General features: G+C 48.2%; 1 protein-coding gene across 1 annotated transcript in view; it reads left to right on the top strand.

Moving 5' to 3' along the window:
* LOC140407032 (uncharacterized) overlaps nt 1-17,897 on the top strand; it is a 64,240-nt gene extending 46,343 nt beyond the window's left edge. The window contains 1 exon segment of the mRNA XM_072494815.1: nt 17,835-17,897. Coding sequence (XP_072350916.1) covers nt 17,835-17,897 — 63 coding nt within the window.
* Nucleotides 17,898-23,774: the final 5,877 nt, after the last annotated feature.

The raw sequence follows: 23,774 nt of genomic DNA, 5'->3' as shown, positions 1-23,774 counted from the left end.
GGCAGTAAGAACCACTCTCCACAACCCCGCCTGGGTAAATGAGGGAAAGAACAGCCCCCCAGCCAAACCGCAAGAGTGCTACAATTGCGGACAAGTGGGACATTTTGCTAGAGAATGCAATGGCCCTAAGAAACCACAGAGTGCCCAACAGACCGGCGCTCTCGATAAGAAAAAGGCAGAGCCCGTAGCGACCGAGAACTGAGGTGTCCACATGATGATTTAAAGGAGACACTTGGTGAAAAGTGTTGTCCTTTCTGATGGAACCTGCAAAATGTTTTATGTTGTCTGTCTGTTTGTTAAATGTTGTTCGTCCTACAGGAGAATTCTCTCACCGCCCCACACCCATTCACCTGAACTTTTAACTTTCCCACTGACCCCCACCGCGGCCACGTGCCCATTCGGCCGATACCTCTGAGGACTTGCCTCAGACACCCGATCGTAGCTACTCTTCTGATTTGATGGTAGAATCAGAACAGTAACCCCACCATGACGACTACATTTTTGTCCGTTCTTTGGTCGCTCAGGCAGTGGAGAAACGGCGTGAGACCCGCCCTGTCTGGGACCCCGCCCCCCCCGCCCCCGTTGGTCAAAAAAGCTCGGGTAGGGAAGATACGGTATTGGTAGCCGTCCTACCCGGGGACTCCACCCAAATTGTACCCGTCGAGGCCCACACGCACCTCATTCGAACTTTTCTTTCAAAAACCGTTTTATTTTATTTAGGCAACCTTTGGGTTGCTGCCACATGCTATTTACATCCTGGAGCATTTGGATGATAAACCTAGCACTGGTCCACCATTGGGAAGTGTGCCGTGTCCAAACATTTGTTTTGAAAAAAAAAATGAGGGGAGAGTCACATACTGTGACCAATTATAAGGGTTTAATTGGCCCCAAGAAGGACAGACACACTAACACACCAGATATTAAACCGAAGTATTTACACACACTACGCTTGTCTTACAGAACTCCAGAAGCTCCAAGTCCGGAGAAAACCAGCAAAAACAGGAAAAGGAAAGAAAGAAGACAGCCATGAGGACTCCTTTCTTCGTGCTCAACATGCTTGTATGGACTTTTTGTTGCGCGGGAACGCGGACCCCATCACTCCAAACCTCTTTACTGTTAACACTTCACTGAATAATAAAACATGCACTGGCGGTTTTTCCTGTAAATAAAAAGAGAATATATGGAAACGTATGATCCTGAGCTTGACTGCCAAGCCAGGAAAGAATATATTAAATGTTGTAATTGTTACTGTATGTTTAGAGAGATAAGATTGTATAATACTTGAAGAATTGTTTAGGTAAAATTAGAGGTTCCCAGTTTATTTTTTTCCAGACACATGCCCCTGCCTGACATAGCGCCCTCAAGAATTGTTTAGGTAAATTTTTGGTGCATAGCTAGGGTCAGAGTAGTGGCCATGTGGGAGGTGCTCCCCCCCCCCAGTCGGGAAACGAAGAGGACAAAATTTATGTGATCCTTCACGCTTCGCGTTAGGATCACAAGGCGGGAATGTAGCCATGTAAAATGGCTGCCTTCCGATTAATCTGGCCAAAACCCAGTTTAAAACGGCTAACCCGAAAGACTGCTGGGAAAAGCAGCCAAGAAGACACAAGCAGGCAGCTGCAGACAGTTTTGCATATTCGGCTCTGGGAAGGTAGCCCAGATCGATACTCATGGCTATCAACAGCCCATCAACCCAGGTATTCGCAGTTGCATTCAGGATTGTTTGCAGCCAATCTATTCAGACATCCACAGTTAAATCGGCTATCCCCGGGAACAATTGCAACATATTAGCAATTGAATACCGGGCCAGACCTGTCGGCGCCTGCAGTGGCCGAAACAAAGACAGGTGCGCGACCACCCCCCGATCGAGGAATCGCCTCACCATTGGACACATCAACCCCAGAGATTGGGGACAGATCCAATCACTTGGGACTCCGGGTCAAGGGCCGCCCCGGGAGGCGGGAAGCCCCTGGGCCCTATAAAAGTGAAGGTCCAAGTTCAGATCTCTCTCTCTATCATCTTCGCCTGCTCAAGACCTTCGCAAGACCAGCCACCGTGTATAGTAAGTTTGAATCCAGCGATCGCTATCCGGTAGAGACACCTAGCCACCGACCTGTAGCAGCCTTTTGAATCCCGCGGGCCAGATTTGATTGGACAAGCCATTCATTTCCCTGACCTGGTGGGCTCTTCCTAAGTTAAGTATTGGCCAGTAGTGATAGGTTTATTATATAGAAAGTAGTATTAGGGTATTAATATTACTTGTATATAATAAATGACCGTTGTTTTAATCCTTACTAAGCGGTGTGCTGTGTTATTAATCATAACCTGAACTTGAACCACGTGGCGGTATCATAAAGATACCTGGCGACTCATGAGCAAAGGTGACCTAAACAGAGCAAATAGACTAAAGTTAAAAAGAGCAACAATATCAAGTGTGAGTTGAGTATCCCAAAACCCATAAGTGTAACTTGAACATCAGTTTATTTTCAATAGGCCAGTTGTGTGGTGGGCAGCACAGAAGGTGGGCAGTACAGTGGTTAGTACAGTTGCTTCATAGCCTTCACAGCGCCAGGGTCCCAGGTTCGATTCTTGGCTTGGGTCACTGTGTGGAGTCTGCACATTCTCCCTGTGTCTGCGTGGGTTTCCTCCGGGTGCTCCGGTTTCCTCCCACTAGTCCCGCAAGACGTGCTTGTTAGGTAAATTGGACATTCTGAATTCTCCCACCGTGTACCTGAACAGGCGGCGGAATGTGGCAACTAGGGGCTTTTTCACACTAAATTGCAGTGTTAATGTATGCCTACTTGTGACAATAAAGATTATTGAACAGTTAAGAATATTCATTCCATTACAAGGACTATAATACATTGCAACATAAACACAGTATTACACCCCTTGGTTCAAACTACTTATGTTCCCTGAACTCGTAAAGCATCCCTTTGTCCCCAAACAACATCCAATACTATATAGTTCAAATCCAGTAAATAATTACCATGCACGGGTTATGTGGCCACATTTGGGAAACTGTCTCCCAATTTCAGCGAAGGCAAAATTCACTTGATTCGCTTTTGATCTTAACCAGCTGCTTTTTTTTAAAAAAAAGCAATAACTTGTTTTTGGGAGACTTTTCTGCAGCTGGGTGTGGCTGATGGTAGTGGTGTCTGTTTCACTTTTCCCAGTCATTGTGCTATGAATATACTAATTTTCACTTGGTTATCCACCCTGTCGAGTTGGAATTAATCCACCCTGTCGAGTTGGAATTAATACGTGTCAATTTTCTTATCTCTCCACTTTGAAGTTACACATCATTTTATTATCCCAATTTCATTTTTAAAGCTTTAATTTGCCCCACACTATGAGAAGTAAATCATCCATAAAAAGCAATATTGAGAAAGGATTTGAAACTTGCAGAATTTTAATCCATGGTTCTTATCCGTTTTTGCCATCCTTTTTCATTTTTCCTGTTACCTGACAATCCTGCAATGTAATGAACAGAAATTTACCAGTTCTCAGCTGAACTTCCAGATCCTGGGTTTCTGTGGCCCAATAATGAAGTTAAGAGGCAATAAACATATGCATTTGTGCTGACATTAAATTGCACAGATATTTATGGTGCCTGCATCATCAATTATTCCATTCTGGAAGTACTTTCCTCTTTCAATCCAGAGGTACTAAGAAAATTTCACATCCTGTGTTCTGGCTATAGTACTAATGCACACCAGAATATCTAGTTTTTTGACTCTATGATAGTGAAATAAATGAATTTAATGACTTCTCCTGGAGCTACTTCTAGTACGACTGACTACCAACTGCTGGAGATGTTGCATCACATGGTAGATCTTGGATCGCCATCAGCTGCTTGGAGGTCACATCAATAACTACATACATTGGGGTACTATAAGCAATTCAAGGACAAGTTGGCGCCACTGGTGATGGGGATAGGGAAGGAGGTGCTGCCACAGACTTGGGGCAGGCCTCAATTTCCTTGCTGTTGTAAGGTGGTTAAGGACCCGACTAGAGAGTGTGGGTCGTACAGGCCTATATCGCAACTGAAAGACATTGGTGAAGGTTCTGGTGGCTAGGTTGGAAGGGTGCCTCTCGAAGGTGATAGGGGAGTTCCAGACAGGTTTTGTGAAAGGGAGGCAGCTATTCTCGAATATTAGGACAGTGCTAATTGTAGTAATGACACTGGCTGAGGGAAAGACACTGGCTAAGGGAAAGGAGTCAGAGGTGGTGGTTGTGTCAGATGCAGAAAAGACATTTGATAGAGTAGAGTGGGGGTATTTGATTGCGGTGCTAGAGAGATTTGGGCCAAGGTTTGTGGAGTGGGTGTGGCTATTATACAAAGGAACTGAGGCGATGGTCCGCACAAACGATACGAGTTTGGGGAAATTTGCTCTGTACCGGGGGGGGGGGGGGGGGGGGACACGGCCTGGCGGGTTGTCCCATGTGCTTTATTATTTACACTTAGATTGAGCCTTTGGCCATCACGCTGAGGAGCTCGGGGGTGTGGGTGGAATATAGGGTGTCTCTGTACATGGGTGATCTATTACTGTATGTATCAGAGTACGTCGAATGGGGGGGGGGGGTATATTGGAGTTTCTCCGAAGGTTTGGATCCCTTTCGGGGTATAAATTAAACCTGGAAAGAAGGAAATACGTTGTGGTGTCCCGGCCTTGGGGGGGGGTTAAGTGGTGCAGATGGCGTAGGGCTGGGGTGGGGTGGTCCATAGGTTTAATATTACTAGCTTGGTGGGGAGGGTGAAGGGAGATTTGGCGATAGTTTCCTTGTCGCTGGCAAGTCAGTGCAGGCGATTAAAATGTATGTGCTGCCGGGATTTGTTTGTATTTCAATACCTGCTGATCTTTGGGAGGATAAAGATATTCTTGGAGGGGATTAAAGCCAAGTGTGAGGAAGAGTGGAGGGAGGTTATGGAGGACGGTCTGTGGTGTGAGGTGCTCAAGGGTAAACTCCTCAACCTAGTGTGCGAGCTTGGGGCTGATACAGTTGAAAGTTGAAGGTGGTATATAGGGCACACCTCATGAGGGTGAGGATGAGCCAACTCTCGAGGGGTGAAGGATGTATGAGAGTGCTGTGAGAGGTGCCCCGCAAACAATGTTCACATGTTTGGGCTTGCCGGAAGCTGGAGGGGTATTGGAGGGAGGGAGGTCATCTTGAGGGTGGTAGATGCGGGTTTTTTAATTACATAGTTTAATTACATAGAACATACAGTGCAGAAGGAGGCCATTCGGCCCATCGAGTCTGCACCGACCCACATTAAGCCCTCACTTCCAACCTATCCCCATAACCCAATAACCCCTCCTAACCTTTTTGGACACTACGGGCAATTTATTATGGCCAATCCACCTAACCTGCATGTCTTTGGACTGTGGGAGGAAACCGGAGGACCCGGAGGAAACCCACGCAGACACGGGGAGAACGTGCAAACTCCGCACAGACAGTGACCCAGTGGGGAATCGAACCTGGGACCCTGGCGCTGTGAAGCCACAGTGCAATCCACTTGTGCTACCGTGGTTTGGAACCAGGGCCCCTAGAAGCCATTTTCAGGGTGTTGGACCAGCCCAGGTTGTTGTTTTTGCCTTGCCGATTGCTCAGGTGGGTCCTGCTGGGGTGGAGGTCAACTTCCCCACCCTGTACCTCAGCTTGGCAGGGGGACCTGCTGGAATTTATGGTGCTGAGAAGGTCAAGTTTGAGCTGAGAGGGAGGATGGAAGGGTTCTACAATTCATGGGCATTGTTTATCTTGATAAACACGATATTCAACATTGGGGAGGGGGCGGTTGAGTGCGTGGTTTAGATGATTGATTCTCTGGTCTTTGTTTTGTTTGGAATGTATGGATGATGTGTGGGTTTGTATTTGAAGAGGATGCTGGTTGGGGGATTGATACTGTATTTGTTGTTGTTGGTTATTTTTTGTTGTGTATTTGATGGCGTGTGGAAAATAAGGAGAATAAAAAAATAATAATAAAAGACTTCCCATCATGCAAAGAACCCTGGAACCAGTGATCAGACCTTCTCCCACCTGAATCAGATTTATCTGATCTCAAACGTCTACCTGGAAGCCAAAATCGGCCTGTAGTTTGGGCTTCCATATGGAAATAAGATCAGAGCAAAAACGTTCACTGTCGAGATAAAATCATGGAGAAAGCTAGTTTCCCATGGAAATGCCATCCTCCTTCCACCGGGAGAATCAGACAATACTGCAGTCAAAGTAAATATTGAGATCTTGCCTCCTTGCTGTTTAGGATTGACTTGATCCAGATTCTGTGCTGTTCTGACCCAAGCTGCCAAAGGCACCAGCCAGCTTTCCATTGGTGGCATTAGCTTGAGACAGCCAGTAATCTCAACCTTGTTGAGCACAGTTTTCATAAGTGACCATACATGTACATGTGTCAGCAATCTATGGAAATAAAACATGGCAGGAATAAGCCAGCTGCAATAACTTTTACGAAGCACATTCTTTGCAAAATTAGCTTTCAGTGATGGTAAACAACTGTGCCATTCCCGATATTGTGAAAAAGTAAATTGTGATTAACCTCTCCCATGGGAATTACTTAAATGTCTGAAACTTTTTCTACAGTGACACAAACATTACAAAATGTACTCTGATGCATTTGGCTATCCAAAAAAAAAAATGCTCTTGAGGGCATATTATATTCGCTGACACTTAAGAACTGCGACATTGTCCATGAAGACTTCTCACACTGCAAGTTATTCATTTCTAATGCTAAGAAGGTGAAGGATCCCATGCTATTATCTGAAAAACAACAAGTTTAAAAATCAGTATCCTGGCTAACATTTCAATCCCATTGGGAATAGAAAATCGACCATTCATTCATTTCATTTGGGTGACAAAATGGAGAGGAGATATTTCAATATAAAATGGCGCAACAACAGCATTTTCTGCTCTTTCTAGCCCATTTCTCTCTATTAATATAGAGGGGGCGATTCTCCGATATTGAGGCCAAGTGTTCGCGCCGTTGTGAATGCCGTCATGTTTCACGACGGCGCAAACAGGGCCTGGGCACGACCTATTCTGGCCCCCACAGGGGGCCAGCACAGCGCTGGAGCGGTTCATGCCGCTCCAGCCTCCTTACGCGGCGCCAAATGGGAGCTTCTTACGCACGTCGGCCCCGACCCAACATGGGGTCGGTGTTCAGGGGCCGGCTGCGGCGGGAAATAGGCCCCGGGGGGGGGGGGAAAAGAGGCCGGCCCGCCGACTGGTGGGCCCCGATCGCGGGCCAGACCCCATCGGAGACCGCCCCCCCCCCCCCCCCCCGGTGAAGGAGCCCCCCCCCAACCCCCGAGCGTTCCCGCAGGCGCAAATGGCACCGATTCCCCGCACCTCAGAGAATTGCGCGCCGGCGTCGGGGCATGGTTGAGGTGATTCTCTGGCCCGGCGCTCGGAGAATCGCCCCCAATAGTTTTTTCGATCTTGTTTTCGTACCTGTATGTTTACAAATTTCATTTGTATCTATCATTCGGTCCAGGTATTTGTAACCCATAGCCCGGTGGGGACAAATACTCACTCCCATTCTAATCTATCTAGTTGCCATCAGTGAACACCTGCTGTGGGATTCCGCCCTGCCAGCAGCCCGTCCCAACATGCCAGGAGCACCCACTCACTCCTCTCTCGCCCCCCCCCAAAATTCTCTCGCCCCCAAAAAATTCCAAGTGTGGGGGGATTAATGCCAGGAGCACCCACTCACTCTTCACCCCCCAAAAATCTAAGTGTGGGGGGATTGTGACCTGGATTGCACTGGCACACCCAGCAGGAATCGCACTGCATCAAAGACCACACATTGAAAGTTTTTGGGAGAACCTAAAAGCATGCATTTACCAGACATTTAAACCAGAGAGTATATTCTCCATAAATGAAACACAGGATTTGTGGGTTTAACTGCACAATTTGAAGTAAAAGTTCTCAATTTCTTTCGAGCAAATAGTTTCCTGTACATTCAATTTTAACGTGACCTGCAGGCCATTGTTTGTAAGCGTAACCTGGCAAAACATAATAAGGAATAGACAATGATAAGTGTTTAAGCAATGTATTTTAACATTAGGAACATTAGACAGAAATGATATGAGATGTTCACAGTCATCAGTGGGAGCACAGATAAAATGATTGTAGAGGGAATTGTAGGCTCTTCAGTTATCAATAAAAAAAACAATTTAGAATTGAGGTCAACTTCTTTCATCTGTCTCATGCTCACCTGGCGGACAGCTTTTTAAAACTGATGCTCGCAGTGAATGGTATGTTCCTCAGAGATAGCAGCTTCCACCATTACAATCAAATTCAAAGAGAAATAATGAAGGACTCCCAAGCTCTCTCTCTGTACTATGTGGTAAAGACCAGGCTGACAAATGTGATGAATGTATAATTACTGATAATTCACCAGTGCACTGTATTATGTTATGTTATGTTATTAACCCTGTGGGCTCCACCTATGAGCCATTGTGTGGCTTCACCCACAGGGGGATATATTGGGGCATGTACGGGCTCCGCCCATGGCTCCACCCCTTTAGAGGAAGTATAAGAGCAGCTGACCTGCGGGGCCGCCTTCAGTATTGTACCTGTCGCAGGCAGGCACAGTTCTAAGCTGATTAAAACCACGGTTTACTTCTCCGCATGTCTCCGAGTGAATTGATGGTCACATAAACAAACCATTCAGCCAATGACAAATTCTGATTTACTATTGTATGAAAGATTTTGTAGAGGCAAAGAAAAATCAACAGGTGAAATAGCAAAAGTATACTTAATGCTCACTTGTAATTATTTTTCCTCTCCAAGACAATGTAAACAATAGGTGGGAAGGTTGGATAAATGATTAAATAAGGGAAATAACAAACAGTGCAATTTTGTTCCCCTTCACCAAAGTGAATGCAGCAAAGGTTGACCAGACTAATTCCTTGGATGGCAGGATTGTCATGAGGAGAGATTGGGTACTCACTGGCATTTAGAAGAATGAGGGGGTGGGGGGGGGGGGGTGGGGGGGGGGGGGGGGGGGGGATCTAATTAAAATGCGTAAAATTATGACAGGGATGTAGTTTCCCCTGGCTGGGGGGTGGGGGTCTCCGTTGCAGGATATGGTACAGGGCATTCAGGACCAAGATCAGGAATGTTTCATTCAGATGGTGGTGAACTTGTGGAATTCTCTACCACAGAAGAATCAGAATTGCTACAGTGCAGGAGGAGGAGACCATTCGAGTCTGCACCGACCTTCCGAAAGAACACCCTAACTTGCACATCAATGGACACTAAAGGGCAATTTAGCATGGCCAACCCACCTATCTGCACATCTTTGGGCTGTGGTAGGGCAGCACGGTGGCACAGTGGTTAGCCCTGCTGCCTCAAGGCACCGAGGTCCCAGGTGCGATCCCGGCTCGTTTGAACACCCTCCATGTTTGCGTGGGTTTCGCCCCCACAACCCAAAAAGATGTCCAGCGTAGGTGGCTTGGCCACGCTAAATTGTCCCTTAATTTGGTACTCTAATTTTAAAAAATCTTTGGGCTGGGGGAGGAAACATGAGCACCCAGAGGAAACCCAGACACGGGGAAAGAAAGTACAGAATGTCGCCCAAGGCTGTGGCATTGTGAGGCAGCAGTGCTAACCACTGCCACCCTGAAGGCCAAATAAATGAATATATTTAAGAAGGAAATAGATTTCTCGACTAAAAAAGCATCACAGGGTATGGGGAAAGTGCAGTGTTAAGATAGAGGATGATCCATAAGATAGCAGAGCACAATTAGGTCATTCGGCCCATTTGAGTCTACTCTGGCTTTCAATCGTGGCTGATTCTCCTGCCTTCTCTCGATAACCCCCCCCCCCCCCCCCCCCCCCCGATTCTCTTATTAATCAAGAACCCATCTGTTCATTCTTAAAGATACTCAGTGATTTGGCCTCCACAGCCTTCTGTGGCAGGGAGTTCAACAGAATAAATTCCTCCTGATCTAAGGAGGGTCCCTTCAGTCAGATGTTGTGCCCAGAGGTTTTAGTTTCTCCTACAAATGGAAACACCCTCTCCATGTCCATTCTATCTAGGCCTCTCAGTATTCTGCAAGTCTAAACTGAGTACAGACCCAGAGTCGTCAAACGCTCCTCATATGACAAGAGGATCAACTTGTTAACCTCCTCTGGATACTCTCCAAGGCTCACATCCTTCCATAGATACGGGGCCAAACCTGCTCACAAAATACTACAAATGGGGCCTGACTAGAGCCTTATACAGCCTCAGCAGTACATCCCTGCTCTTGTATTCTAGCCCTCCCGAAATGAATGCTAACATTGCATTTTTTTTTTTAATTGTGCATGGGACGTGGGCATTGCAGGCTGTGCCAGCATTTATTGCCCATCCCCAATTGCCCTTGAGGGGGCAATTAGGAGTCAACCACATTGTTGTGGGTCTGGAGTCACATGTAGGCCAGACCAGGCAAGGATGGCAGATTTCCTTCCCAGTGAACCAGATGGGTTTTTACAACAATCGTTTCATGGTCATCATTAAATTTAATTCAATTCAAATTTCACCATCTGCAGTGGTGGGATTCGATAATGCTGAGTAATACCCAGCATTACTCTGGGTCTCTAGTTTACTAGTCCAGTGACAATACCACTATGCCCCAGCCTCCCCACATTTGCCTTCCTAACTGCCAATTGAACCTCAGTCCCTTTGTGCTTCTGATTTCTGAAGCCTTTCCTCCTGATCCCACCCACTCTCTATTTAGAAAATAGCCCATGCCTCTACTCTTCCTACCAAAGTGCATAACCTCACTTTTCCACATTGTATTTCATTTGCCCACTCTCCTAGCCTGTCCAAGTCCTTCTGCAGCTTCTCAACACTACCTGGCTCTCTACATATCTTTGTATCCATTTGCAATGGAGCAACTGCCCCCAGTTCCTGCTTACAGGTCGTTGATGTATATCATGAATAGCTGTGGTCCCAGCACAGACCCCCGAGGCACACCATGAGTCACACCATGAGTCACCAGCTGCCATCCTGAAAGAGACCCTTTTATCCCCACGCTCTGACTTCTGCCGGTGAGCCAATCCTGTATCCTTGCCAGTACCTTGCCCTTAAACACCATTGGCTCTTATCTTAGAACACCAGGTTAAAGTCCAACAGGTTTGTTTCGATGTCACTAGCTTTCGGAGCGCTGCTCCTTCCTCAGGTGAATGAAGAGGTCTGTTCCAGAAACACATATATAGACAAATTCAAAGATGCCAAACAATGCTAGGAATGTGAGCATTAGCAGGTGATTAAATCTTTACAGATCCAGAGATGGGGTAACCCCAGGTTAAAGAGGTGTGAATTGTCTCAAGCCAGGACTGTTGGTAGGATTTTGCAGGCCAGATGGTGGGGGATGAATGTAATGTGACATGAATCCCAGGTCCCGGTTGAGGCCGCACTCATGTGTGCGGAACTTGGCTATAAGTTTCTGCTCGGCGATTCTGCGTTGTCGCGGGTCCTGAAGGCCGCCTTGGAGAACGCTTACCCGGAGATCAGAGGCTGAATGTCCTTGACTGCTGAAGTGTTCCCCGAATGGAAGGGAACATTCCTGCCTGGTGATTGTTGCGCGATGTCCGTTCATTCGTTGTCGCAGCGTCTGCATGGTCTCGCCAATGTACCACGCTTCGGGACATCCTTTCCTGCAACTTGTTAACCAAGGAAAGGATGTCCCGAAGCGTGGTACATTGGCGAGACCATGCAGACGCTGCGACAACGAATGAACGGACATCGCGCAACAATCACCAGGCAGGAATGTTCCCTTCCAGTCGGGGAACACTTCAGCAGTCAAGGGCATTCAGCCTCTGATCTCCGGGTAAGCGTTCTCCAAGGCAGCCTTCAGGACCCGCGACAACGCAGAATCGCCGAGCAGAAACTTATAGCCAAGTTCCGCACACATGAGTGCGGCCTCAACCGGGACCTGGGATTCATGTCACATTACATTCATCCCCCACCATCTGGCCTGCAAAATCCTACCAACAGTCCTGGCTTGACACAATTCACACCTCTTTAACCTGGGGTTACCCCATCTCTGGATCTGTAAAGATTTAATCACCTGCTAATGCTCGCATTCCTAGCATTGTTTGGCATCTTTGAATTTGTCTATATATGTGTTTCTGGAACAGACCTCTTCATTCACCTGAGGGAGGAGCAGCGCTCCGAAAGCTAGTGATATCGAAACAAACCTGTTGGACTTTAACCTGGTGTTGTAAGACTTCGTATTGTGCTCACCCCAGTCCAACGCCGGCATCTCCACATCTTATCTTAGAAGCCTCTTATATGTAAAATGCAAAGTCGCCATAATCCCAGATGACTGTGGGCTACTTTCCCCTTTTGAGGGAGGCGGGAGGAAGCTGACTGGTGGTGGTTTAACCCAAGGATCACCACACCTCAGGCAAGGGGCAAGGTAGAGAAGGTGAGCCTTATGAATAGCCTGTTGTCAAAAGGCCTTTTGGAAATCCAAATAGGTTATGTCCATGACTCTACTTTGTCTAAATTAATGGTTACCTCTTCTCTCCTCAAAAAATTCTAACAATTTGTCAGGTATGACCTTCCCTTGATGAAACTCATGTGGACTCAGTCCTATTTTAACATGCAATTCCAAGTACTCCGCAATCTTATTCTATAGACTAACATCTTCCAACAACCGAAGTCAGGCCAACTGGATGATCATTTCCAGTCTTCTGCCTCCCTCCCTTCTTAAAACAGGGGTCATTCGCCATTTTCCTGGAACCCTCCCCGAATCCAGTCATTCCTGAAAATTCACCACCAATGCCTCACAATTTCCTCAGCTATCTCCTTTATCTGGGATGTAGTCCATCCAGTCCAGATGATTTGCCCACCTTCAGTTTCCTCAGCACCTTCTCCTTAGTGATGGGCACTGCACTCCCTTCTGCTCCCTGACTCAAAAGTTCTGGAAAAAACCTCTTGCCATCTTATGTTAAGAGCTAGCTTACATTCCTTATTTCATCCTCTCCCTCCCATTGCTTTTTTAGTTGTCCCCTGCTTGCTTTTAAAGGCTTCCCACTAATCCTCACCATCTTATGGTGTCTGACTTCCCATGTCAGCCATGGTTACCTCATCCTCCCCTTAACAGGTTTCCTCCTCCGTGGGATGAATTTCTGTTGTGCCTCCCGAATAACTCCTGCCATTGCTGTTCCACTGTCTTCTCTGCTAGGCTCCCTTCCAATCAACTATGGCCAACTCCATGTCTTCGTAGTTACCTTTATTCAATTGTACATTACATTGGATTCCAGCTGCTCCCCCTCAAACTGCAGGATAAATCCCATCATAAGGTGGTCACTAACCCCCAGGGATTCCTTCACCTCAAGTCTACCTCATTACACATCACCAAATCAAGAAATGCCTGTTCCCTAGTAGGCTTTGTCACAAGCTAAGTCAAAAAAAAAACCCCAAAAAACATCTCAGACATTCACCAATTCCTTTTCTTCGGATTCTCTGCCAACCTAAATTTTCCCAGTTCATCTGCATATTGAAGTCACCCCATGATTATTGTAATATTCCCTTTTAGATGTCTTTTCTATTTCCGGATGTATTTTCTACCCCAATTCCTGACTGCTACTAGGGGGCCTTACACAAGGCCCATCAGCGAGTCCTTAAGGCCCATCAGCGACTCCTCAACTCTACTCACACAGATTCTATGCCTGCTGACCCTATAATCGCTTCAACTTCATTCCTTACTAACAATGCAAGCCTGCCCCCTCTACCAATCCTTTCGAAAAGATATTGGATCCCAGCACTGATCCCCTTGCAGCAATGTCTGATGCCGACAACACCGTACCCCCCAATTTCAATGTGCAAAACAAGCTCATTTACCTTGTTTTGTATACGGCGCACATTTAGGTACAACACTCCTAGTCTGGTGTTGACATATACTCTTATTTATTAAGTGTTCTGAAAACAAAATAATTTACAGCCTTAGGTTATGCAATTCACCGGAATTCTTGTCCCAGTATAATTCAGATGAAGACTGTCTCATGGAACAGCGCCCTCCTTCCCCAGTTACAGGAACCAATGTCCCATGAATTTGAACCCATTTCTTCCACACCAACTTTTGAGCTATTCATGGGGCAACACGGTAGCATGGTGGTTAGCAGTGTTGCTTTGCATGTTCTCCTGACGAATGTGATATAAAATAGTTACTTTAGAGATATTAGTTACTGTAATGTAGAGATAGGCCAGTCTCATTCTGGTGAGTTCACAGACAAAGGATTTCAGACCACATGGCAAAACAAGGAGGAGGTGTGTCCAGCTACGGAGGGGAAAAGGATGCTGGGTAATAGGGGGCCAGAGGAAGGGATTGGAAGTGAGCCAATTAGGATGTATGGCCAGGTCAGGATGGGTATAGGATGATCTATGGGAATCGTGTATGTGAAACTTGATGCCATTTGTGTTATTAGTAGAGATCTCTTTGTCCTACAGACTCACTTGATTCTGGAGGTGTACAAAGCAAGATGTGCTTTGTACCGCTGTGAATTGAGAAAGACTTGCAAGTCAAATAAAATAACTAATGCTGTACCTGCAAATCCATCTCGACTTTTATTGAGGCCAGACTGACGGGTAAAGAAATTTGGGATTTGTCACTCCCAGTGACAGCAAGAGCTTCCTCCGGGTGCTCCAGTTTCCTCCCACAAGTCGTGAAGGACGTGTTTTGATTGTCAAATTGGACATTCTCAATTCGCCTTCAGTGTACCCAAACAGGCAGTAGTGTGACGACGTTGGGGATTTTCACAGTAACTTCATTGGAGTGTTAATGTAAGCCTACTTCTAACACTAAAAGATTATTATTTACCTCTTTAATCTTATTGGCCCTGTGTTAATTAGCTCGTGGCTCAGGTAGTAATCCAGAGATTGCAAACTTTTAAATTTAGCTCCTAGCTGCTCATTTTCAGCAGAATCTCTATCCTTGTTCTACCCCACCCAGGTCGTTGGTACCAATGTGGACCACGACAACTAGATCTTCACCCTCCCACTCGAAGTTCTGCTGCAGCCCAGATGAGATATCCCAAACCTGATCACTAGGTAGGCAAGAACATTCAGGACTAGATCCTGGTCACAGAACAGTGTCTAGGTCCCTAATTTCTGATTATGACATTTATTTTCTCTCCCCCTATTTGGAAGGCTCCCTATACCACGATGCTGTGGTCAGTTTGCTCATCCTCCTGACGGTTCCGCACTCATCCACACGGAGTATGACTGCCCCCTGAAACACAGCATCCATGTAATTCTTCTCCCTGATGTGTCAGTGTCCGAAGCTCAGACTCCAGCTCATCAAATCTGAGCCGGAGTTCCTCAGCACCCAACACCTGTTACAGATGGGGTCACTGGGAACCACAATGAGGTCCACCAGCTCCCACATCATGCAGGTGCAACATCACATCACCCGACCCTGCATCTCTTTAAATTTTCAGCTTTTTTTTGTCTTTCTAATCTGCAAAATGTTTCTCCTGGTTACCCTTAATTACAATGTAAATTATACCAGGTAATGCACATAACAGTTCCTTACAATGTTCCCTATGATGTCACTCTTTTGCCCTGTGCCTCTGCAGAGGTGGTGATTATACTGATTTGTCAGAGTAGGCTTAAATAGCCAATGGCCTACTCTGATCCAACATTCCATGGTTCAATGTTTATAACCCACCTCAACTAATTATATGTTCTGGGGAATTCAATACATGGGCACTTATACTGCCAGATTACATGATGTTAGCCAGTTCTTGCAGTTTATAGAATTAATTTTTGTTTTAATAAAATCATTCAGAGTCCATTGAAAGAAGTCAGGTTAAAGTCTTTCTTATTCTGGATATTAGTTATGGAGGTCAACAATTGGCCATTTTGGATAATAAATTAAATGCTACAGCCTGTAGAGTAGAGTCTAATACACAACCCCCCCCCCCCCCCCCCCATCGTGGTCATAACATTCAGCATTGCAAGCCAGATTTAGTAAATGTTGCTAACTTTTGCCTTAGTTTAATTGCTCTGTTTTATCACCTTTGGTCTTGAGTCGCCAGGTATCTTTCTGATACCGCCACATGGTTCAAGTCCGAGTAATGATCAATAATCCACTACACCGCTTAGTCAGATTTAAAGCAAAGCACATTTATTATAACAGTAATCACTACTCATGCATAAATTCTACGTCTAAGCTACTTCTACAACTAACAGGCCAAAACTTAACTCGGAACTGGCCCACCAGGTCAGGGAAACGAATGACCTTTCGTTCGGGTTCTGAGCCTGCGGGATTTGAAGTTGGTACAGATTGGTAGCTAGGAGCGCCTATCTCGTAGCGAGCGTTGAAGTAAGGTTGGTTCGCGTTGCTGAGTGACCCAGTCAAGAAGAGAAGCAGAGGGGCGATTTGAACTTGGGCTTGATTCTTATAGTCCCCAGGGGCTTCCCGCCTTTCGGGGCGGACGCCGTACCTAGTTCCAAGTGATTGGACTTTGTCCCAATCACTTGGTTCGATTTTCTCCAATGCTGGAGCGGTTCCCTGATTGATGGGCGGTCTTGAGGTGGTCGTTCACCTCCCATTGTGGAGGCTTCTGCTGGTGCCTAAGAGTCTGGTTTGGCTTTGTGTGTCTAAATGTTTCTCATTGTTCCCGGGGATTGATCATTAATATGCAGATGGCTGGTGTTTTGTTATGCTGATGGTTGCTGGTATCGATCTTGTCTGGCCTTTCCAGAGGTAAATACACACTCAATCCGCAGCTGCTTGTTTGTGTCCTGTTGGCTGACTTTCCCATCAGCCTTTGCCATTCGCCATTTTAAATCGGGAGTTAGCCATTCTAAATCGGGAGTTAGCCATTTTAACTGGCTACAAAATAAGGTTTTTAGACAAAAAAGGTACCTACTGGCTTAGATGCCTGTATAACGAGGCAATTTGTAAGAATGGATAGTGTCTAAACAATGCATGTGATTTTATAACCTAATAATTACAAATATCAGAAAGGACAGACAAATGGCTGTTAGCTGAGTTGACAATACTAAAGACACAAAATGGCTTTTAGCTGAATTAGCCACATTCCTGAAGAACCATTAGCTGGGTTAAGTTGCAAACTCGTATGAATAACATTTAATTACAGACCGCAGAGATAGAGAGACAAGGATGATTGATATTAAAGCATTGAATGGGAAACAGACATGGGGGAAATCGAGGGAGTTTTTCACCAGCAAGTGATAACAGCTCCACAGGACAAGGAGCATTGTTCATCCTTGCTGGCTCAAGGTCTCCACATGTAGGAAGAGAAAATAACTTTAACAGTTAGCATGAGTGACTTCTTCATGAAGTTCGGGGCTGGCAAGGTACCAACCCACTTTTACATAATGTCAAATGTAATTGTATATATAACTAATGTATGCAATCTATCATCAATATTATTGGACAAGGTCCAGCCAAAGTGGGCTGTGTAGCAGTTTAGAAAAATGTATAAGAATGGATGTTTTCCTTTGTTCAGTGGAGACACAGTCTGGGAATTTAACAGACACCATGTCCCTCCCCCGGCAAAATAAATGGTTTGATGCGAGGACCAGCCCTGAGCGTGGAGTTGATTTCTTCGAGATTCTCTCCCGCTAACACTCACCATACCTGATGTTATCTTTCTGCAGTTTGTGCACAGGGGCATCCACATGTCTGTCAACATTTACTAATTTGTCAATTTAGAAAACATTACCCATTCTTAAAATAACCTCACTTCCCCCACATCAAACTCTACTTTTGTGTTGTCAGCACACCTTGATTCTTGACCATGGACCGCATCAGCTGAATTATGAGAATAAATGTTTAATTTCTGATAAACAGGTTAAAGAGATATGGGGAACAGGCAGGGAGATAGATTTGGCACGAGGACGAGATCAGCCATGATCTGACTGAATGGCAGAGCAGGCTCGAGGGGCTGAATTGCCTACTTCTGTTCCTAATTCCTGCATTCCTAAAAATTCATTCTCACTGGCTAAAGATTTGAAATGTTTTGATATCAACAGAAAATGTTAAAATATCTACAGTATTGAAAGGTTTAATTTCACGAATTGAGAAAATAGAAGGTAGAAAATCATGCCACTTGATGTGATGAACCCGTGTTTGTTCATAGCTGCTCACAGCAACAAGGCTATCAAGTGTAGATTCTGCATTTATCTGATCAATTGCATCACTTACAGCTTGGTCAACAGATTGTCCTGATGAAAGAACAAAAGCTGCACTATTAGTATATTGGAGCTACATTTGCAATTAAAACCAGAGACCACTACCATCTTATCAAGATCAATTGGGTGGACAACAAACGTTGGACCAGCCAGCAATACCCACAGCCTGTGTGTAGCACACAAAGACTCCGAGAGACGAATAGAGTGAAGTCGATGAGGCTTTATTTAGCGTGACTGTTTCCCCCGCAGTTCAGTAGTAGACTACCTACGGGGGAGGGCTCCAGGTACTTATACTCCGCCTTCAGGGCGGAGCAAGAGGTCAACGTCCAACCAGGACCCGGGATCTGTCAGCCAATGACATCATGGCTTCACAGTCCCACATGACCCCTAATGCATACTACCAAATTCACCCCTTGTTAAAAATGAACCCGGCGGGGTGATGCTTCGCGTGGTGGTAAGGGTTTACAAGGCTCGTCCTGGGAGGAAAACTTTCAATATAACAGTATGTACAAGGTTTTTTTTTCAACTATTTACAGCAATTGTCAGGAAAAGACAAAATGTTCTCATTAAAAGTCCACATTATACTGTTAGATCGACGCCACGAGTCGGTCGGGCGGTCTGGTCGTCCGTGTCGATCGCCTCGGCACCGGTGGTGGTGGTGCTTGTTCTGGTGTTGTCTTCTCCGGGAGCCTTACGGTTTCAGCTTGGGCTTTATTCCTGGTCGGGCCTGGGAGGAGGACTGATCCTCCTGGGAAGGGGGCGGTCGCGGGGTGCGGCGGTGGCAGGAAGGGGGGAGTTGGGTGATTGGTGTCGGGGCAGTGTGTGTGTTGCCAGCGGGCGCCAGATCTCGCAGAGAGACCGTGTCCTGTCGGCCGTCGGGGTACTCCACGTAGGCGTACTGCGGGTTCGCGTGAAGGAGGTGAACCCTTTCGACCAACGGGTCCGACTTGTGCGCCCGCACGTGCTTTCGGAGCAAGATGGGTCCTGGGGCCGCCAGCCAGGTCGGCAGCGACGTTCCAGAGGAGGACTTCCTGGGGAAGACAAGGAGGCGCTCATGAGGCGTTTGATTAGTGCTAGTACACAGTAGTGACCGGATGGAGTGGAGGGCGTCCGGAAGGACCTCCTGCCACCGGGAAACTGGGAGGTCCCTGGACCGTAGGGCCATTAGGACGGTCTTCCAGACCGTGCCGTTCTCCCTCTCTACTTGCCCGTTCCCCCGGGGGTAGTAGCTGGTCGTCCTGCTCGAGGCTATCCCGTTGCTGAACAGGAACTGGCGCAGCTCGTCACTCATGAAAGAGGGCCCCCTGTCGCTGTGGACGTATGCGGGGCACCCGAACAGTGTGAATATGGTGTTCAGGGCTTTAATGGCTGTGGCCGCGGTCATGTCAGAACAGGGGATGGCGAATGGGAAGCGGGAGTACTCGTCCACCACATTAAGGAAGTATATGTTGCGGTCGGTGGAGGGGAGGGGTCCTTTGAAATCCAGACTAAGGCGTTCAAAGGGGCGGGAAGCCTTAATCAGGTGCGCACCATCCGGCCTGAAGAAATGCGGTTTGCACTCTGCGCAGATGTGGCAGTTCCTTGTGACTGTACGGACCTCCTCTAAGGAGTATTGTCGGTTGCGGGACTTGATAAAGTGGAAAAACCGAGTGACCCCCGGGTGGCAGAGGTCCTCGTGGAGGGTTTGGAGGCGGTTAATTTGTGCGTTGGCACATGTGCCGCGGGATAGGGTATCGGACGGCTCGTTCAGCTTTCCGGGACGATACAAGATCTCGTAGTTGAAGGTGGAGAGCTCGATCCTCCACCTTAGGATCTTGTCATTTTTGATTTTGCCCCGCTGTGCATTTTCGAACATGAAGGCTACCGACCGCTGGTCGGTGAGGAGAGTGAATCTCCTGCCGGCCAGGTAATGCCTCCAATGTCGCACAGCTTCCACTATGGCTTGGGCTTCCTTTTCCACTGAGGAGTGGCGGATTTCTGAAGCGTGGAGGGTTCGGGAGAAAAAGGCCACGGGTCTGCCCGCTTGGCCGCTAGAGCTACGTCGGAGGCGTCGCTCTCGACCTGGAAGGGGAGGGACTCGTCGATGGCGCGCATCGTGGCCTTTGCGATATCCGCTTTGATGCGGCTGAAGGCCTGGCAAGCCTCTGTCGACAGAGGGAAGGTCGTGGTCTGTATTAGAGGGCGGGCCTTGTCTGCGTACTGGGGGACCCACTGGGCGTAGTATGAAAAGAACCCCAGGCAGCGTTTCAGGGATTTTGAGCAGTGCGGGAGGGGAAATTCCATGCGGGCGCGCATACGTTCGGGATCGGGGCCTATTATCCCATTGCGCACTACGTAGCCCAGGATGGCTAGCCGGTTGGTGCTAAAAACGCACTTGTCCTCGTTGTACGTGAGGTTCAAGGCTTTAGCGGTCTGGAGGAATTTTTGGAGGTTGGCGTCGTGGTCCTGCTGGTCGTGGCCGCAGATGGTTACATTGTCGAGATACGGGAACGTGGCCCGCAACCTGTGTTGATCAACCATTCGGTCCATCTCTCGTTGGAAGACCGAGACCCCATTTGTGACGCCAAATGGGACCCTTAGGAAATGGTATAATCGCCCGTCTGCCTCGAAGGCTGTGTACTTGCGGTCACTTGGGCAGATGGGGAGCTGATGGTAGGCGACTTGAGGTCCACGGTGGAGAAGACTTTATATTGGGCAATCCGATTGACCATGTCGGATATGCGGGGGAGAGGTACGCGTCTAGTTGTGTGTACCTGTTGATGGTCTGGCTATAGTCTATGACCATCCTTTGCTTCTCCCCTGTCTTCACTACTACCACCTGTGCTCTCCAGGGACTATTGCTGGCCTGGATTATGCCTTCCTTTAGTAGCCGCTGGACTTCGGACCGAATGAAGGTCCGGTCCTGGGCACTGTACCGTCTGCTCCTAGTGGCGACGGGTTTGCAATCCGGGGTGAGGTTCGCAAACAAGGACGGGGGTTGCACCTTGAGGGTTGCGAGGCCGCAGATAGTGAGTGGGGGTATTGGGCCGCCGAATTTGAAGGTTAGGCTCTGTAGATTGCACTGGAAGTCTAATCCCAGTAATGTGGGGGCGCAGAGTTGGGGAAGGACGTGGAGCCTGTAGTTTTTGAACTCCCTCCCCTGCACCGTTAGGGTAACTATGCAGAAACCTTTGATCTGTACGGAGTGGGATCCTGCAGCTAGGGAAATCTTTTGTGCGCTGGAATAGGTGGTCAACGAACAGCGTCTTACCGTGTCGGGGTGGATAAAGCTCTCCGTGCTCCCGGAGTCGACTAGGCATGGTGTCTCATGCCCGTTTATCAGCACCGTTGTCGTCGTCGTCTGGAGTGTCCCGGGCCGAGCTTGGTCCAGCGTTATTGAAGCGAGACGTGGTTGTAGTAGTGGAGCGTCTTCTTCGAACCCCGTGGAGCCGTCGACACTGGGGTCCGTTGTTGCCGTCCAAGATGGTGTCGGGGATGAACAAAATGGCTGCCCCCATGCATCGCACATGGCTGGGGGGTCACAAGATGGCGGCGGGGTGGACAAAATGGCCGCCCCCATGCGTCGTACAGGTCTGGGGTGGTCCAAGATGGCGGCGCCCTTCCTCCCCTCGTGGTGGCCGGGACCCAAAATGGCGGTGTCTGCTGGTCGCACATGGGGCGCTGGGTGGTTGGGGAGCGTTAGGAACGCGCGGGGCTCCCTCATCTCTGGGGACAGCGGTGGTCGGGACCCAAAGTGGTAGCGCCGGCGGGTCATACATGGGGCGCGGGGGGGGGGTTGGGGAGCGTAAGCGGCGTGCAGGGCTCCCTGTTCACCCGGGACCGCGGTGGTCGGGACCCAGAGTGGCTGCGCCTGCGGGTCGTACATGGGGCGCTGGGGGGGTTGGGGAGCGTAAGCGGCGTGCAGGGCTCCCTGTTCTCCCGGGACAGCGGCAACCTCGCGGGACCGGCACACAACCGCGAAATGGCCCTTTTTCCCGCAGCTCTTGCAGATTGCTGCGTGGGCCGGGCAGCGCTGCCGGGGGTGTTTCGCCTGGCCGCAGAAATAGCAGCGGGCGCCCCCGGTGCGACTTGGTGTTTGGACTGCGCAAGCCTGTGGGGTGTCCGGGGGGGGGGTGGGTTTGTCACGACGGGTACGTACGGAGCCCAATGGGCTGCCGCGCGGTCGGGGCCGTAGGTGCGGGTATTACGCGCGGCCACGTCTAGGGAGGCTGCTAGGACCCGTGCCTCTGAGAGTCCTAGCGACTCTTTTTCTAGAAGTCTTTGGCGGATTTGGGAGGAGTTCATACCTGCCACAAAAGCATCGCGCATTAACATGTCCGTGTGTTCATTTGCGTTCACCGACGGGCAGCTGCAGGCTCGTCCCAAAATTAGTTGCGCGGCGTAGAATTCATCTATCGATTCTCCGGGACTTTGCCGTCTCGTTGCAAGTTGATAGCGAGCGTAGATCTGGTTTACTGGGCGGACATAGAGACTTTTCAGTGCTGCGAACGCCGTCTGGAAATCCTCTGCATCTTCGATGAAAGAGAAAATCTCCGTGGTTAACCTCGAGTGCAGGACCTGTAGTTTTTGGTCTTCTGTGACCCGGCCGGTGGCCGTTCTGAGGTAGGCCTCGAAACAAGTCTGCCAATGCTTGAAAGCTGCTGCCGCGTTCACTGCGTGGGGGCTGATCCTCAGGCATTCCGGGATGATCCTGAGCTCCGTCGTCCTTTTTAGGCACGCTTAATAAATTGTAGCGCACAAAGACTCCGAGAGACGAATAGAGTGAAGTCGATGAGGCTTTATTAAGCGTGATTGTTTCCCCCGCAGTTCAGTAGTAGACTACCTGCGGGGGAGGGCTCCAGGTACTTATACTCCGCCTTCAGGGCGGAGCAAGAGGTCAACGTCCAACCAGGACCCAGGATCTGTCAGCCAATGACATCATGGCTTCACAGTCCCACATGACCCCTAATGCATACTACCACACTGTGAAAGAATAAATAAAAATGACCCCAACAACAGTACTGACATAAGCATTTGGGCAGCACGGTAGCATTGTGGATAGCACAATTGCTTCACAGCTTCAGGGTCCCAGGTTCGATTCCCGGCTGGGTCACTGTCTGTGCGGAATCTACACATTCTCCCCGTGTGTGCGTGGGTTTCCTCTGGATGCTCCGGTTTCCTCCCACAGTCCAAAGATGTGAGGTTAGGTGGATTGGCCATGCTAAATTGCCCTTAGTGTTGGATGGGGTTACAGGGTTATGGGGATAGGGTGGAGGTGCAGACCTTGGGTAGGGCGCTCTTTCCAAGAGCCAGTGCAGACTTGATGGGCCGAATGGCCTTCTTCTGCACAGTAAATTCTATAAGGCAGGAAAACAACTTTCCAGACTGAGTCCCTCCTATTGTAGACATGCAGAGGGTAATTAGCAGGTTAATCCCTGCTGGGCAGAGGAAGGAATGCAGTTTAGCCTCCAGGTCTGATTTTTCTTTGTGTTGTCATGGCTGCAGATCAACTGTCCAGAGTGCAGCAAAGGAAAAATCCATCCCTAAAATTATTTATTGTATTGAAGGCAGATTTAGGATTATACAGAGCTCTGCATCCTAATGCATTTGAGCCTCTTGT

Source organism: Scyliorhinus torazame, chromosome 2 (assembly GCF_047496885.1).
Source record: "Scyliorhinus torazame isolate Kashiwa2021f chromosome 2, sScyTor2.1, whole genome shotgun sequence".
In the NCBI taxonomy this organism is placed as follows: Eukaryota; Metazoa; Chordata; class Chondrichthyes; order Carcharhiniformes; family Scyliorhinidae; genus Scyliorhinus; species Scyliorhinus torazame.
Note: the sequence above shows the minus strand (reverse complement) of the source record. Positions and strands in the feature narration are given on the sequence as shown.